We start from the raw sequence: 18,564 nt of genomic DNA on the forward strand, positions 1-18,564 counted from the left end.
AAACTTTACACGCACTCAGTCAGTTTTCACATTATAACAAATGATGCATATTAATCTAACAGTCACTGTACTGATATTCCACAAATTTCATCAGATTAATTTTACAACTAAAGTGTGCATAATATATTCTTCATAAGGGATTAAGCACAGTGTTCAGTGGAATCATAAGTGCATTTATTTGGTACTTCAGTGATGTGTTGCACAAGCAGCTCCCAAACAGAGACTGCCTGCATGCACACCCTACAAGTTCTGTTCACTAGCATACTGAAAAGCATTAATTTATTCTCTGATTACCCATGTAATCCAATTTAGTGTCATAGAGGAGATGGGCCATATCCCTGAACTCAGTGGACATAATGAACTAAAATTAATGTAGAAACACACAAACATATACACACGTGCACACACAGATGCACAGTATGCACTCACGTGTGCACACACACACACACACACACACACACACACACACACACACACACACACAGTCAAGGTAGACACAAGGGCATCTGTATCCTTTCTTTGGGCTGTAGGAGTAAACTGGAGCTCTAGGCAAAAAAAAAAAATCATAGACAGAGGGATGAGGTACATAAAGAAGGTTTTATAGCTAAGAACCATAATGGAAACCAAATGATGTGAGGTAGCAATGCTATGACGCAGAAATACTGGTTTAAGAAAAATGCGTGCATGTGTGTGTGTGTGTGTGTGTGTGTGTGTGTGTGTGTGTGTGTGTGTGTGTGTGTGTGTGTGTGTGTGTGTGCTAACTTAAACAGTTGCATTTTTGTTGCTGTGAAATAATGCTAAGGTAGTTTTTGTTGTTAGATCACATTACTCAACTGTCCCTATTGTGGGGGAACATTCTTGTTTTTAGGCCTGATTTATCCCTGTACATATTTTGGAAGAATGTCCTATTTTTAGACTTGATTTACTCCTTTACACAGTTTTCTGAATCCAACATGATTTCCCGAGGTACACAGAAACCACACTACATGATGAACATACTAGTCGCACCTATAATGTAAAGAATGAGGGCACATGTTTGAAATCTTCCCATTCAGAAAAAAAATAAATGACCTTATGTAGTTTAGTTTTGCAATACAATTCATTAAAGTACTTAGATTTTGCACTTTTTGATAATGTGTGTATGTTTTCCCATCTTTTTTCACTCTGTTAAATGTGTTTCTGAGTAGTATCCCACATTCCTACTGTAATAGGAAGATTTATGAGCTGTTTGATATTCACATTTTCTGCTAATTAGATGCCCATATTCTTGGCTAGATGTACCTACTTTTAAAGGGCTTTTGTACTATTTTCAATGTCTGCAAGTTGAGAGGTATGTAAATGAAACTGGATATCAAACATCAGATTGCTCTGGACTGTGCTTTGGGTATCTGTGATGCTCTTTGTGGGGTGGTAGGGCATATTATTTCAAAGTATATTCTAGGCTGGGTGTCTGATAAAATTACAAGGACTGTAAGCAAGATCATTAAAAAATTAGAACTGGATGTGCAAATGGGGGTGTATACATTTGGATTCTGGGGTTGCAATACTATGGATTACCTCCCTTTCTCTGCAGTAAAGTAATCTTGTCTTTATTAAACTTAAAAATCAGGGGAATGGGGTGCATGTATCTTTATCATGTCAAATGCTTTAAGACAAATACGGAGGTCTAGAATGTTTCCTTTGAAGTTTATTCTTGAGACTTTCCTTTGAAGTTTATTTTGGAAGTGTCATGACTTTCAAGATTAGTGCTCATAGAAAATAGATACAAATTAAAATGATGAGATGCTGTTAAAGACAGTAATGCAAGTAATTGATTACAGTGTTTCTTTTTATTTACAGGGAGGACTATATGTGTTCAAATTGTTTGATTACTATTCAGCAAGTGGTATGAGTCTGCTATTTCTCATGTTCTTCGAGTGCATCTCCATATCCTGGTGCTATGGTATGTATCAATTACATGTTTAAACATTTATAGTATACAAGTCTGCATCGTTTTATTATAGAACAAATTAAGAGGAAAAACCTTAATGATCTTATTAAGTACACATTACCATGTCATACATAGTATTAATATTTTAGTCTGCTCTGAATATGAAACCATTTATCTATATAGAAAGCACAACACTTGTCCATGTAAATAAAGGGAGTACCATACCAATGTTGTCATAAAACAACTGTAGCACATGGAGCTCCACAATTACAGTTCAAAACTAGTATAAATACAGGCTTTTGTTAGGCACCTTTTTTGCATTAAAAAGCTGCTTAACAATTGTTATGCACCCCTTAGCACTTTAAGTACTAGTTTCATGCAAAACAGTGCTCAAGTTACCAAAGAAGAAGAGTGGCAAAAAGCTGTTAATGAACTTAAATGCTTAAAGTCCAAATGAAGTGTTGGCCAGCTTCAGGTCTCTATTCTTCAGTGGCCACTCTCTATGTGACAGGAATTATTGTTTCATGCCTTTCTAAGCTATAAAGCACTTACTGCTACTATACTGCTCTTTTTTCTAACTTTTTCAGAAGTTAGGAACAAATAAATCACCATGCATTACAAAGAATTATGACTGGGTCATTCCAATCATAACCTGTGAAGTTATATGTTCTTGACATGGATATCAAGAGTGACCTGTTAAACTTCACTTACAAGGTGAATTTCTTAACATCCATGTCTCAAATACATAATATCGTGATTCTGATTAGGGACCCAATTTTAATCATCTATATAGTATTCTTTTTCACTGACTCAGTAAATTGCTGTACAGGTACATAGACTGTTGTCCAACAACATCTCTTTTAACCATCACAAATGCCATGGAAGACTATGTTATGGTATCCCTGTTATGGCCCTCCCAAGATATAAACACCTGAGAAACATTCATTAAGGTGTATCTCATTAACATATATCATCACATAACATATTATTTTACAGTAGACCATCCCTTTCTACCTGCAATATATGGCTTGCTAAAGGTTCATAAAGATGCAGCTAACCCATCCCTTCGACCAATTGTGTCAGGGAGAGGGTGGCTGACAGAACCAATATCAATTTATGTGGAGAAGCAGTTGAAGCAGCCTCTAGTCTTGGTTGTAAGTATCCTGAAGGACTCTAAACAATTCCTTCAGGATTTGTCTGAATGGTCCAATATGTCTTGTAACCCTAGATGTAAACTATTTGTTCACAGTCATCCCCAATGTTTTAGGGTTTGACAATATCAGGATGTTCCTTGTTTCTGAGATGACATTTATGAATTCTAAGATAGAACATATTTATGCTTTACTACGGATGATCTTGGAAAATAGCATCTTTGCATTTGAAACTATTTTTTGCAGAAATTAGGGGTGGCTATGGGAACAGTATGTGCTAACTCATATGCCAACCTAGTTCTTGCTCAGTGGGAGAAACAGTCTGTTTTTTCTAACATTTTATTTTGTAATTATGTTAATTTCTACAGATGCTTTGTAGAGGACATCTTTTTTGTTTGGCAAGGGCCCTCCCATATTTTAGATCAGTTTGTTGATTATTTACAGAACACGACTTCCTATCTTAGTTTTACTACGCATAGCTCTTTGACATGCAATGAATTTTTGGACATAATGGTTAATATTAATGATAAAGGCACCTTATCAACTAGTATGTACAGGAAACCCTGCAAGAAAAATAATATTTTACATAATATGAGCATGCATCCCTGACACAGTGCTTAAGAACCAAGTTTTTAGACCAATGCATTTACATACTGATGCTTCATCTTTGAACAGAGCCTTAGACACTTTACGCATTGAACTACTGCAAAGGGGATATAGTATAGGAGTAATAGAGTGGCCCTTAGAAGAAGTTAATTTCAAAAGAGTTATCCCTTATTTTTCTAATAAATCTGAGACACAAAGTACTAGTCCACAGCTAACCAATGTCTGATAGAAACAGAATGGTTCTGACTTACTCCAGCAATATTAGCTTTGTATGTGACACTATGAAAAAGAATTGTCCAATTTTAATGACGGACGATAATATAAGCAAAGTTATTGGTGGTACTCCGCAGTTTGTCTTTAGGAATAATAAATATTTAAAACAACGCCTATGTTATAAACAATCTAGGCCTTCTAGGACACAATCTGAATGTCAAGGCACTTATGCCTGTAGGTCTTGTAAGGCATGTAGATTTATTTGGTCGACTACCTGTATTATTCATCCTAGGACTTTTAAAGTCATCAGTTTTCATTATTATGCAGGCTGTAACAGTGGTAATCTTGTTTATATGGCACAATGCATAGCATATGAAATGTTTTACATAGGAAAGACAAATTGTACCCTTAGGGAGCGTATACTGGAGCATGTTGGTGATATAAGGATTGGTAAATCTACTAATGAATTAGCTAAGCATGTGTTAGATTTTGATGACACTCACAAATTTAAGTTTTTGATCTTGCAACAATGTAATACCAATATAAGAGAAGGTGATGTCAATAATGAAACTGAATTTTTGGAGCTGAAATGGATCCTAGATTTTAGAGCAGATGTGTCTCCAGGACTAAACAGTGCTATCTCTTTAAAACCTGCTTTAAAAAAAAAAGAGGTTTGAATCACTGATTATATCACAACTAATATTTTCATTATGATTGGCCAAATGGTTGTTTTTAAATGGTTTGTTTGAATGTGTATGTTATGGTCTGAAGAAGCAAACACATTGGGAAAGCTCTTACCTGATTTTAGTTGTTATTTTATTAAAGTATTTATATATTTGTACAACTTCTGCCTACTGGACATCTTTGAATTTTGCATGTTTTTAAAAGTAGTCTGATATTTCCTAGCCTCCTCTGTTATTGAAAAAGCTGTTTTCTGAGTTTGCCAAAGTTCTCCTAAGTCTGCCAAAATATTTCTAAGTTTTGCAAAGTTTTGTGTATTGTGAACAATTTTCGGGGTTAGTGAACTTATTTGCAAGGATTCCTGATATTACAGGAATTCTTACTTTTGTTCTAAAACATTTGTTGCAGCACTTGCCAGGTTGTTTTATGTAAAGAGGGTTATTTTGAACTCTAGTAGGTGCAGATAGCTAAATTCAACCCATCCAAGGTGGGAACTACTGGTTGTTAGCTTATTGTGTTTTTATCTGATTGGCCTGAGGGTTTAAATTTATAGAAATATTTTACTCTCTTGTTCAATGTGCTTGCATATAAGCCAACTTCTCCAGTTTAAAGTCCTTTATAGGAAATGTTCTCCAAAGCCTCTAATTGTTCACAACTGCTTAAAGAGCTGCCAGTACCACTGCAAGTCATCTAATAGTATACTACAAAATACTCTCACTTTGACCTTTAAGTGATTTTCCCTTACTCCTTCCCATCTAGAAATTGTACTTTTTTGCCTTACATAGCATGGGCTGGATTCAGACCAGCTGAATCTAGACTGTTTGGTATCACTGTTCCCTTAAACCATCCATCTTACATTAAGAGGGCTTCCCTCCACCCTTGTGATGGAAGTGTGCAGCTCAGGACCCTTCTGAGTTGGGGATTGCTGGAGAAAGGCTCAGCTGTGTTAAAAATGTTTACATTTTCCTGTATATAAGCCTCACATTTGCACGGGCGTTAGCTTAGTTTATTAGAGCTGCTCAATATTTAGCAGCTTTAGCCAGAGGTCTGGAGTGCATCTGCACTGAAATCCAAGGCATCCACTGAAACAAAAAACTGAAAAATAAGTATATTTTAAGCCAGGACTGCTCTTTGTTAAATATATTTAATTGAATTACTGCTTCATTGTTGCTGTTTGCAACTTAGCCCACTTCCTTCTCATATACCACATTCAGAAAAATTCTGCCACAATGGATGGGCACTTTCTCATCATTTCTCCTGTCAGCTTGATTGATTGGGCATCTTGAGGCAATGTAGCAATTGCTTCATGTATACCGATAACCATTTACTTCTAAAGCCAGATAATATCCTATGTGAGAGATGCAAATGCATTGTGGAATTGGAGCCAATTCTCTCACTTAAAAACAAACTAGACATTAAACAGGTTGTCAGTACACATGCTTCACCTCTCCCACAAAATCAGGTCATGGTACATAAACTCACATATACTGAGGTGCTCACTAAAAGCCTACCAGCCTACCAAAAGAACAGAGACTTCACAAACACACACCACCCACACTCACCACTAAGCAAAAAAAAACATGATTAATATCAACACACACACCCGTGTCTCAACAAATAAGCCTCTAAGGCAAAACACATCAAATGTCTTAGTCATAGGCAACTCCATAGTGAGATACACAGATGTCACCCTCATCATATTGGACAAGGAGAAAGTCCCTGTCAGCTGCCTGTAAGGAGGCAGGATCCAACAAATCATGTATGCACTCAAGCCACTCAACAACAAGTATTGTTATGACTCTGTCATAGTCCATGTTGAACTAAATTACTTGAGATGTAACTCTCTGGACCTTAAGAAGAGAGACATCATGGAACTCTCTGACTATATGTGCCAGACAGGTATGTCCCTAGCCCTAAACATTATCCTACTCTCACCCAGGATGATGCCACAATATAAAACAATGATTGACTTCAACAATTGACTCAGCTTTTGGTGTCAGTCCTGGGGAATTCCAGTATCTGTTAACTTGGAAGGATATGGTAGACAGACCTCTCTGTTTCCTAGAGATGATCTGAGCCTGTCCTCCCTAGGCTTTCAGATTCTGGCAAAGGGCCTTGCCTTCCCATAGTGTCTTTTTTAGGCAATGTCAGAACAACACATTTTCCACCATAACAAAATCTAATCAAGACAAACTCAGGGTCATGCTGCTTAATGCTAGGAGTTTAAGCATGAATACACACCCTCTGGAAGCACTCTTTACCTTGGAAGATCCTGTCATCTGTGCAGTTACCGAGACATGGTTCAAGGCTGCTGACAGCACCCTAGCTGTGTAAGGCTACAATGCCCTCCACACATTCAAACCTCAAAATAATGGTAAAGAAACCAAAGGTGGAGGTGTATCCATCTTCATTAAAACCAAATACACTTCAAAACTGGTCAAACAGCATGACTCTCTCGAACTACTCCATGTGTAATTAACTATTGGGAAAGAACCATACACATTGCAAGCTATAGATTCCCCACCATGAACAAGGATAAACAGACCACCTACCTTGATTTAGTGGAATCCCTCACCATACAACCTAACACCTGTGTCATGGAGATTTCAACTATCCTTCCATAGACTAGCAGACATAGACGAGGACTTTAATACACAGATGTTCTGGAACAAATAGTCTGGACCCCCACTAGGGGCTCTAATGTTCTGGACATAGTACTCACCAACATGGGGTTTCACTATAATTCCCCATGTGTGATGCCCTCCCTCGTTAGGTCAGACCACACATCAGTCTCATTTGAACTACTGGAACTTACACTCTCACAAGAAAAAAAAACAGAATTATAAAAAACTTTAACAAAGCTAACTACAGCCTACTAAGGGATGGCATAAAAAGCGTCATATTACCCATATTCACAGGCCTCAATGATCACTATGTAGAAGTGCATGCAAATACCCTATGCAAACACTTAAGTGACTGCATAAACTCTGTTGTACCTGACTGGATCAAAACCAGGTCTTCCCATAAAAGCAAGCTACCATGGTGGACTTCAAGTATAAACTGATTATAAAATAAGAGGAAGAAACTGTTGTGAAAAAGCAAGAGGGATATCATTCTGCAGAGGAAGAGTTCCTTCATAAGCCTAAACAAGAAAATCAGAAATCTTGTAAAGTATTCTAAAACAAATTACAAAACTAAATTTGCATCCCTAGCCAAGGATAATCATAAGGCATTATTTAACTGCATATGAAGTCTAAAGGGGAATGCCCAGCTATGTGCCAAAGTTATGTAGATGAGATAACTCATACTACACCAGAAAATATCACCAACCTGCTAGCTGACAGCTTCAGCTCAGACTTCACAACTCTGTCCACACCTTCCATATCCCAAAGCATACTTGACACCAGCCCTCTGCCTAGTATTTCTAAAGAACAGGTCATCTCACTGCTTGCCAAGGCCAAAAACAGGGCCTCAATGGGACCAGATAATATTCAATGTTTTTTCTAAACAATCTAAATCAAGACCTAGCGAAACCACTTGGCGTTCTCTTTAATCTTAGCTTAAGAACTGGCTATTTTCCTGCAAAATGGAGAACAGCAACAGTAATCCCCCTGCACAAAAGGGGGGGGGGCATCAACTGACCCTGGGAACTACAGACCCATAAGTCTAACCAGCCTCATCTGCAAGATCATGGAAATAATTATCATGAACCTTATATACAAGGTCATAGGTGGACTTCCAAAATAGCTGCACATTGAGTAACAGCCTAATTCTGTCTCTCCCAGTCTGAAAACAGGAATGTATCAGAAAAAGCTAGTGGATCTAGACTTCTGGGTAAATTTCAGTAACTGACTACTAAGTGCACTGCCTAGAAGCCAGGAAAAAAGAATATAAAGGACATGGAGGAAAATCAGCTACAAAGGTTGAGGAAAAACAGAGTGGGAAAGTACTGGAGTTGTTCAGAAAGAAGCAGAGCAAGTTCCAGACATGACTTCCAGTAACCTAGAGGAAAGTATAAAGCAGCTGCACACAGACCTGGTTAAAATAAAAGAACCACTGATGGATTATATCAACACAAACAATAAAAAGCTGGAAAAAATCGAAGATGCTTTGAACAGATATTCAGATGAGGTGAGGTGACAGAACTGCAAAACTCAGAGTTTAAAATGAAGAAAAGGCTGGGTGAATATGAGACTGCACGAGAAGAGATGTTTAAAAAAATAATAGAATTAGAGGACAGGGTGCATAGGGAAAACCTGAGATTTTCTGGTGTACCACAGAAGCTGGAAGGAACAGACTGTATTAATTTTATGAAAGTACAAATAAGCAACTGGACTGGTATTCCACAACAGGAATTGTTAATTGAAAGGGCACACCATATGTACACTCCAAACCTGGTTATGAGAAAACATAGTAAAGATGCAATCCTATCAGCAGAAGGAGTTGATTCTGACAAAACTGTGACAGAAGGACAAAGTACTAAAAGTTGGAGACAGCAGAGTATTTGTGGAGAATGACTACTCATTGCACACTGGTCAGAAGAATAAATGTAATCCATTATATAGTGAATGCTGAGAAGCAGGCATGACATTCAAACTGCAGTACCTAGCTATCCTCAAATATTTTTTTCCCTGGAGGAACACAAGCATTTTTTGATGAAGTACACACTAAGGAAAAAAATACAAAAGTTTGTCCAACAAAAAGTGAGCTGTAAAACAGAAGGGGATTCTGCTTCTTGCTCTTCTGATAATAAATACCACAGAGAGACTGTGCCAGTGAAATATTTCCCAGTGTTTCATTGGAAAATGATTGAGACAGGGAAAAACATAGAAGTTGACTAGAAGAATTGTGAGTGCACTGGAGATTAAGCAAAGACAGGATTTGGGAGATGGAGATGAATGAGAATAAAACAAAAGATTCCAGAAATATTGGAATTTCTTGGACTTTGTTAAACTTGTAGGGGACTCTGAAGCATATGCCCCACTTCAAGTCATTAATGTTTGGATCCTAAAATCAGTAAACTTGGAAATTGACATGTGGGATTACAAAGCAATAACTATATTTGTGAAACAGGACAGAACAAGAAAATCTGGAAATATTGGACTTGTTTGGACTTTCTTAAACTTGTAGGGAACTCTAAAGCATATGCCCTACTTCATGTCATTAATGTTTGGAAAAATATTCATGAGAGGGGAAAGCATTAACTGTAAGCAAAACCAATTTTTTTCTTAACAGTATTGCTTAAGTGGTGCATGCTTTTCTCTGCATGTTATAAAGTTTATTTCAGTTATTTTTAAGTGTAATGGGGATACTAATGTAAATAGGTGCTTCTGTTTATTCTTTTTATTTCCTTCTCCCTTCTTTTCTCTTTTTCCTTGTTTAGTTTAAGAAATGCAGGCACTGCAATGTAAAACCAAAAAAGGGAGGGGGGGGGTCTGGTTAAAAGAGCATGACAAAAGAAAAAATAGTGTGTTTTTTTCTCATTCTTGCATAGGGGAATGACTGTGTTAAGGCCTTTAGCTTTATATTATAAGAAGTTTTGACAGAAAGCAATAAAAGAAAATGAATGTTGAACATTATAAGATTGTTTTTTCTGGTAAACAGTCTTGTATCTGGTTCTCATGTCACTAACAGACAATCTAATAAAGAGAAATGGCTTGAAGAAAATGTTTTCTGAAAGCATTCAAGTGTTTTCCCAGCTGGAAGAGCTATAAAGATAAGGCAAAATCAGACAGCACTTAATAGAATCACAGGCTCTACCAAGTCTATATTTTATCAGTGAAAAGTAAATACAATGACTAGCTCTTTATCGACCCATTTTCAGTAAACGTAAAACTCCATGAACAACTGTTACATTCAACATTTTCTCACAGTAAGTAATCAGTGGGTGAACATAAAGATTGCATAAAAGCAAGAACATTTTAAAATATACCCTGGTGGGGGCTATGCCCTCCACACCCCCCACTGTGAAAGGCTGTGTCCCACCAAATCCCCTAACTAAATATACCAACTCTGAGATTGCACTGCAGTGGGGAAAAAGTCAAATTCCCAAAGATGGCTCACTGGTTACTTACCATGGGAAAAATTTTGATGTAAACAGGTTGACAAAGTGGTATTCAATGTATTTACTTTTTGCTGATATAATATAGACCTAATTCTACCATATATCTTAGCATGGATAAGCTTCCTTTCTGTTTAGCTTTAGTCTGTGTGCGGCTGTCAGTTTGGAATTTGTGTTCCTATTAAGGGGGTAAAACTTCAATATTTGAAGATGTACATAGTTTTGTGTGTTATTATTAGGTTTAGTAGGTAGATTTTAGGGGGTATTGCATGTATGTATGTGTATTTTTATTTAAGGATTTCCAATAAAATAAAAAGTTTTGCAAGATGTAACATAGGCTTAAATGCTGATGACAAGAAACAATTGTATAAAAGATTAATATTCAAAACAGTGCATGCATGAAACACAAAAGCTGGAACTAGACACTTAACAAAAAAGCTGTTATACATAAAAGGTGGGAATGATAATCCCTCAAGAATATGATTCTTTCTGTAATGTCTTTAAATATTAATGGTCTCACAGGTAAGTGCAAAAAAGAAAGAGTAGTAAACTATATTAAAAAAATGTAAAGTGAAAATAGTTACATTATAGAAGACACACGTGGAAAGAACTGAACATGTGAATTTGATAAAGAAAGGTTTTAAAGATGGTTTTCAGCAGAATACCTGGGGCAAAGGAAGAGAGTAGTACTTATATTAATTGCAAGAGGAGCTCCATTAGTAACAGAAGAGGAAACAAAAGACAATAATGGTAGATTTGTAGTACTAAGGGGCTACTGGCAAGGGAGGAGGATTGCACTGGGATGTATTTATATTCCACCAAAAGCTGCTATAATAGAGCTAAAGAAAATTCTAGGAGAAATAACCAGTTTGTAGCAAGGAATATTACTTATAGGTGGGTACTGGAATTTGATTTGCAACAGTGCAGTTGAGTCTGGCGGCATGAAAGGGAAATATGAAAAAGAAGGGTGGATTTTTAAAGAAATTTATGAAAACATTTGGCATGGAAGATGTAAAGTCAGTACTAGGAATTGAAAGTGAATTTACATATTATTCCCAAGATACAAAAACTGGGCTAGGCTAGACAGAATTTACATTTCACAGGAACATTTGCATTTAACTGAAGGGCTTAATATGCACCCAGTAACTATTTCAGATCATGCAACAATAACTAAAATAAAAACACATGGTAATGAAATAAAAATAAGACACTGGTACGTTCCCACATATTTGTTAAAAAGAGAGGAATTCAAGGAATGGGCAGGGGAAATTATTCAGGAGCTATTAGAGAAGATAGAATCTTTTTCTGAAAATACAGCTAGGGAGTGGAATAAAATTAAACTGGAAATTAAAACTAGGGTGGAAATAAAAGAAAGGAAGATATATTTAAGAAGTAACAAGAGTTATTTAGAGGGACCAATAAATATTAAAGTATTGCAAAATAGGTGGAATATCACAGAACAAGAAGAGGAGCAATTACAGATTGCTAAACAGAATATAACGGACTACCTTGATAATATGCATGAGTTTAGAAAGATTGCTGTTAAGCAACTGTTTTTTGATAATAACTCTAGAACACAATAACTTTTAGCACAATGACTCAAATAACAGAAAGTAGAAATGGCTGTCACCCAGCTTAGGGAGCCTATTACAAGGAAGATAACTAGGAATCCTGTAGAATTATTAGAATTTTTTGGGGAATTCTATGAAAGTCTGTATAAATTAGAGGAATGTGGAAATCAACAAAAGGTACAAATGGAAAAGTTTATGGAAGAATTAAATATGCCAAGGCTAAAGTGATAGGAGGCTCAATTATTAACAGTTAGGATAGGAGGAGATGAGATAAAAATGGTGATGTATAACCAATCTACATAAAAGTCCCCGGGTTTGATGGTACTCCTGTAGAAGCTTGGAAGCTAGGAAGGAAAAAAGACTGATGAAGATCTGGAAGGTTTTGTTTAACAGTATTTTAAGAGGAGGAGAAGTACTAACATCCTGGAAGAAAGCAGTAGTAGTTATACAACCTAAAGAGGGTAATGATGCAGTAGATCCAGCTGCATGCAGGCCTGTTTCAATACTAAACTATGATTATAAAGTGTTCATGTCTATAATGCTTAAAAAAATGGCAAAAGCAATGCCAAAATTGATACATATGGATCAATGTGGTTTTGTGGAGGGAAGGCAAACATTTGACAACATAAAGAGAACAGTGATGATTTAGAGGAAAGCAGAATGTAAGGAAATATCACCTTTGCTGGTGGGTTTTAATGCAGAGAAAGAATTTGAGAGCGTAAGCAGGGATTTTATTAGCAGAGCAATGACAGCATTTGCATTCCTTGATAAAATTATAAGGTTGATTAGGAGGATATATAAAGGATTGGAGGTGAAAATTAAAGTGGGTGGGGTCCTCTCTGATAATCTCTGCTTGAGCAGAGGAACCAGGCGGAGGTGTCCTCTTTCCACTTTGTTATTTGCTTTATATTTAGAATCACTGGCAAAGAAAATAAGGGACTCAGAAATTCAAGGATATAATTAGTATGGTAGCCAAGAAAAGCTTGATCTATTTGCAGATGACATTATTTTATACCTGACAAAACCAGAAAGTGACATTACAGTGCTGTGAATCATACTGAGACAGTTTCAAACTTTTTTGGAATACAAAATTAATGAAGCAAAAAACAAAAGCAAGAGTGGTAAATTATGTACCCACATAGGAATTGGTTTAGCAATATCCATATTTCTGGGGGCATGATAAAATTAAGTATTTAGGAGTATGGATTAAAAATGATACTGCTGTAGCAGCTAAGGATACGTGGGAATAGGCTAAATAAAAGATAACACAAAAACTGAGAAAACTGGAAGCTCGGTTATATGGATATTGATAGTAAGATACAAGCAGTTAAAATGTTTTTAGTCTCTTTAGCCTTATACACTGGTGAGACATATTTTTATAAACTAGAGGAGAAGTTGTGGATATCAATTAATAAAAATATGAAGGATTTTATCTGGCAAGGGAAGACAGCAAGAGGCAAGAGATTACCTAAGCTGAAGGAGTATTTCAGAGTAACAGAGTTAAGGCTCCTATACATAGCACAAACAGGAAACTATAATTCAAAATAGAAAGATATGATAATGAAATGAGGGGGGGGGGGCTCAATTAACAGAGAGAGACTGGGATTTTGGATGCAGACCTTTAAGGAGAACAACAATAATCATACATAATTTTATATTTATAAAGTAGCAGAAGGTCTTCTAGGAACTAAGCCAGCACAGGAATGGAGAAAGGAGATTCTGCCAATAGGGATGATGGCAATTAGGGAAACAGAAAATAGGCAAGAGGGGTGGGAATATATTGTAGAAAACTGGCAAGGGAACCAAGATACTGGGAGCAAATAACTAGAGAGGGAAAGGAAATAGAATGGGAAGATGCCAAGAACGTATTTGGACTGCAGGCTAAAGATTGTCTTCATTATCAAAGATTATCAGAGTATAGGCAAAGAGAAAGAAATAGGGAGGTCCTAAATGAATGACCAGCCCTGTCAGAATTTTCAGTAAAATCTAAAACAGAAGTTGCCACTACGACATGAATAATTAGTAGGGCATATAAAATATTGTATGATAAGAATCAATCAGAGAAGGTTTGGAAGGACTGAGAAGAGAGATTAGATAAGTAATTCACAAATAAACAAGGGATATAATTATGTAACCCAAATATGCAACAAAATCTAGAAAATTTTGGATCTTTGCCTGGAAGTACTTACATAGGTATTTTTATTCCCCAAGCAGACTTCACAGAGAATTTTTCCTCAGGTAGACAGCAAATGTTGAAGGTGTGATGGGGCAGAAAGAGATAACTGGAAACATATTTTTTAGGAGTGTAATGAATTAGTAGACTTTAAAGATTCCCTGCAGACTGCTCTGTCAGAGGTGCTGGGTGAGCAACCAGGAGTGACTAAGGAAATGATTTTTTGACCTTTGATACAAACTCAGAATTGCCCAGATATAGTAAGACCTTACTGAGTCTAATTATGATGGTTTCCAAAAAAGCAATTATTAGAAAATGTAAATCAACGTTGAAACCAACTTTACTAGAAGTAGTGAAGACAGTAACAGAGTTTAAACAACTGGAACTGGGATCTTTAGAAAGGGGTAGGAGTGAATTACATAGAAAAAAATGGGAACTGTGGGATCAATACATGCAGAGGAGGAATGAGGTTTAAAAGAAGGCAGGACTTGAATGAGTTATGTAATGGTTGACTAACAATGACTGGCTATGTTAAAAGTGATGTATAGTGTTTGCAGCTACAGTTGTGTCAGCATGGTTTGGAATGCATAATGTTTGCAACTGAGATTTTGTTGCTATGGTTTATTGCTATTTATATAAAGGTAACATGGCCTATGCCATACATGATAATTTAATAAAGATGTTTCTTGTTAAAAAAAAAAAAAAAAAAAATTCTCTATGTTTAGCTACATGTACATTAACACATGGTTTAGTATTAAATCCATAGATAAAAAAATAAAAAATAAATAATGATCCGTGCAACCTCTAAACACTGGACCCAACCAATTTTAGCTTTGTTAAGGGTATATTGAGCTTTTTAAATCTTGTACTTGTAGACTTCTTTGAGAATGTTACCAAAGCCATGGATGAAGGTAAGATAGTGAACACAGCCTATCTTGACCTTGCCAAGGCTTTCAAGACAATTACCACTCTGTCCTCATTGAGAAACTCTCCCAGATATGCATTAACCCTTACATTACTAGATGGGTAGCCAACTGTCTCACCAACAGAACACACTCTGCCAAAACTGGTTACTCCATCTATACCAGTAGACCTATCACCAGTGGTCTACTGGGGTCTGTGCTGAGCCCTTTACTGTTTGGCATCTATTTCTCAGATGTACAGGCCAAAGTAGATGACCTATGGCTCACCAAGTTCACTGATGATAGCAAACTGGGAGCAATCACTGAGTCACTCAATGATGTCAACATATTACATGAAGAGCTAACACAAACAAATTTCTGAAGCCAAAGTAATGGTCTAAAGCTAAATGCAAAAAATGCATTATTATTCCCTTTGGCAAAACAGAAATCCCTACAAATTACAATATTGACAGCACCCCCCTGAGTTCCAACCCAGTGGTGCAAGACTTAGGAACACAGGTTGATAGCAATCTGAACTTTGACCACCATGTTTCCTCAGTGGTAAGGAAAGCTTTCTAAGTAGTGCACCTCATAAGTAAGGGCATAGCATCAAGGTCAAAGAATGTTATAACTCCACTGTACTCAACCCTCATAACACCACTAATAGAGTAGAATGCACCCTTTTGCATGTACATCACCAGACACCAGCAGCAGCTGGAGAGACCACAGAGGTTTCTCACTAAGAAAATACAGGGGCTCCAAACCATGACCTACATGGACAGACTGAAAGCTCTGTCACTTTACTGTGTATCTTACAGGCTCCTGAGAGATAACTTGTGCCTGGCCTATAGGGCAATCTCCAACCCTGCCCTAATGGAAATGCTGCACATCCACAAGCGAAATGGCTCAAGAGTCACCTGCTCTAGAGATCTCAACCTAGCTTGTGACATTAACAGAGCATGCTGGGAAGACAAAATATATCTCCCAGAGACTGCTGCTTCTCTGGAATAGACTTCCTATTTATGTAAATCAGAGCTCCTCACAGACCCTGTTCAAACACAACATAGATAATTGGATGGGAGACCACAAAATCACCCTTGGGGTTGCATCCATATCCTTCATGAACAGCGGTAGCCGGTTTTCATTGCAGACCAGCTCTGTTAATAAATTTGTGTTATGGTATTCAAGGAGTGGTAGACAGCCAGTCCCTCTTCTCATCCAGGACATCTTTTTTCTTGATTTTTATAGTGGGTATGGGCTGGTTTACTTGCCCATTTTCTTGTACATATTTTGGAGAACACTGAGATGGGACAGAATTCCTATACTACCACATGCTTGTTAAATTCTGATACAAAATTCCCATTCAGCAACAAATCTGTGAAACTTCTAAAGATATAGAATAATCTCTGGTATGCCATTAAATATAAAAAATCCTTTTTGAACTATCAACACAGTTCCTGAGGATATGCCCTTCATTTTTACCACATTGGGTACTTGGCATATAGTAGACAAAGATGATTAATTGTATTATTTATTTCTGAAATTAAACAAATCAGCTGATAGATTTTTTTAAGATTGACAATCTGGAATCTTGTGTGGCATCATCTTCTGTTTTGCAGGATCTTATGAAGCATGTTGCACACGTTTCACAGTTTTTTTTACACATTGCCATAGCGAGGAGAGCTTTGTGAATCAGTTGCAACATATAGTTCTACAGTGGTGAAAAACTATGATCTAATTAGATTTGGAGAAAAAAAGTCCCTGGGTATGAATGATGTGAGGATATTAGATATTGTTATCTGTGCTAGCATGACTGGCTGAAGTTTTGTAAATACATGTAAATAATGGTAAATTGCCCTCTGTTATACATGCCAGCATGAATAGCTAGAATTTTGTAAATACGTTTATATTTTTTGATTATTACTTTGATTTATGATAGATGATTGAATCAAACAGTGTTTTTTCTGGCTGACCAAATGTAGATGTTTTTTAAAAAAAAAAAGAATTCTGAATGTAAGTTATGCCACTCAGCTGAACTACATATGTTGTCATCATGTGCCAGAGCTGAAAGCAATACAATCTCCACAGCAACTGTTTTGTTTACTTTCTAAAGTCTGATATGAAAAAGTAGATTTCCCATAGCAGCTTTCTGTGACTTTTAAAAAATTCTGCTATAAAAGCAGGTTCTTGCCAGTTAAAGTTCAGTAGTTGTAGTTGTTAAGTTGTTTTTCAGTTGCCAGTTGTTTTCCAGATCAGTAGTTACCACTTAAGAGTTTTCCAGAGCTGTTCAGCAATAATAGTAGAAGTTGTTAGTCCAGTCACTGAGGAGCAGACAACAGCGTGAAGAGTGGGCATAAATTCTTATCTTGCCTAACAGAAGTAAGAATATCATTTTGCTTTGCTGAGATAATTAGATTCGACAAAGACAGTTAATCTTTAGATAGTTAGGGAATGATAGATAGAGGTTTTCTACAATCAGTTAAATCTATCTTACATTTCATTATTCCTCTGTGTGAAACTCTGTGGTTTATTAGAATTAGTTATTCAGTGTATACATATTTGAAATAATTTTTATTTATCATTAAATATTTTACTACCTTTTATTGTGGCTGGTTATATAGAAAGTAATTTTAGTAGCCTGAGAGTGTTTATGCTTATTGTGATAACACCAAGGCCACTCTAAAAAGTCTTACTGCTTGGATTACATGCTATCATTTATATCAATATTTATTTTACCCCATATAATTGAATGGGTTGCTATTAAATTATCAAAGATGCATTCTTTCAAATGCATCTTGATTGAACTTGAAAGCACGAAAAGGCAGAATAGTGAAACGGTATATAAGCAATTCTTTCCCTGGGAAAAAAATCGCTTGGCTGCTTCCATTACTTTGCCATTTTCATCACTGTAGTGTGATCTCAGAGTTGGTATATTTAAGTAGGGTGTGTGTGGGGGGCAAAGCCCCTCCATATCGGGGGTGTGCCCCCCCACTTTATGTAATGTTTTCATTTTTATTTATTTATTTATTTTTTTTTTTGGAACAGCAATTTCTTTCCCTTGGGAAAAAAATCACTGTTCTAAGCATTCGAGATTGTAAGCTATCGCTTACATGGGTTTGATAAATCATCATTCACTTTTTTAAGTATTCAGTGATTTAACATAGTCCCTAACTGAACACCCCTTTTGAAGAGTATTGTGGCATTTGACTGGTGGCAGCTGTTACCTTAAAATTTAGGAAAGAGGACATAGTAGGTAAATCTGTGCCAGTCTTTCCC

At 36.5% G+C, this 18,564-nt stretch overlaps 1 protein-coding gene across 2 annotated transcripts in view; it reads left to right on the forward strand.

Moving 5' to 3' along the window:
• Positions 1–18,564, forward strand: part of SLC6A1 (solute carrier family 6 member 1) — a 546,898-nt gene that overhangs the window by 341,453 nt on the left and 186,881 nt on the right. For both annotated transcript variants that reach the window (XM_044078045.1, XM_044078046.1), the window contains exon 12: positions 1,840–1,942. In XM_044078045.1, the coding sequence (XP_043933980.1) occupies positions 1,840–1,942 (103 nt within the window). The remainder of the gene's footprint in view (positions 1–1,839; positions 1,943–18,564) is intronic.

The sequence above is a fragment of the Protopterus annectens genome, chromosome 7.part0, assembly GCF_019279795.1.
Source record: "Protopterus annectens isolate FY-2018-M chromosome 7.part0, PAN1.0, whole genome shotgun sequence".
Taxonomy (NCBI): domain Eukaryota; kingdom Metazoa; phylum Chordata; order Ceratodontiformes; family Protopteridae; genus Protopterus; species Protopterus annectens.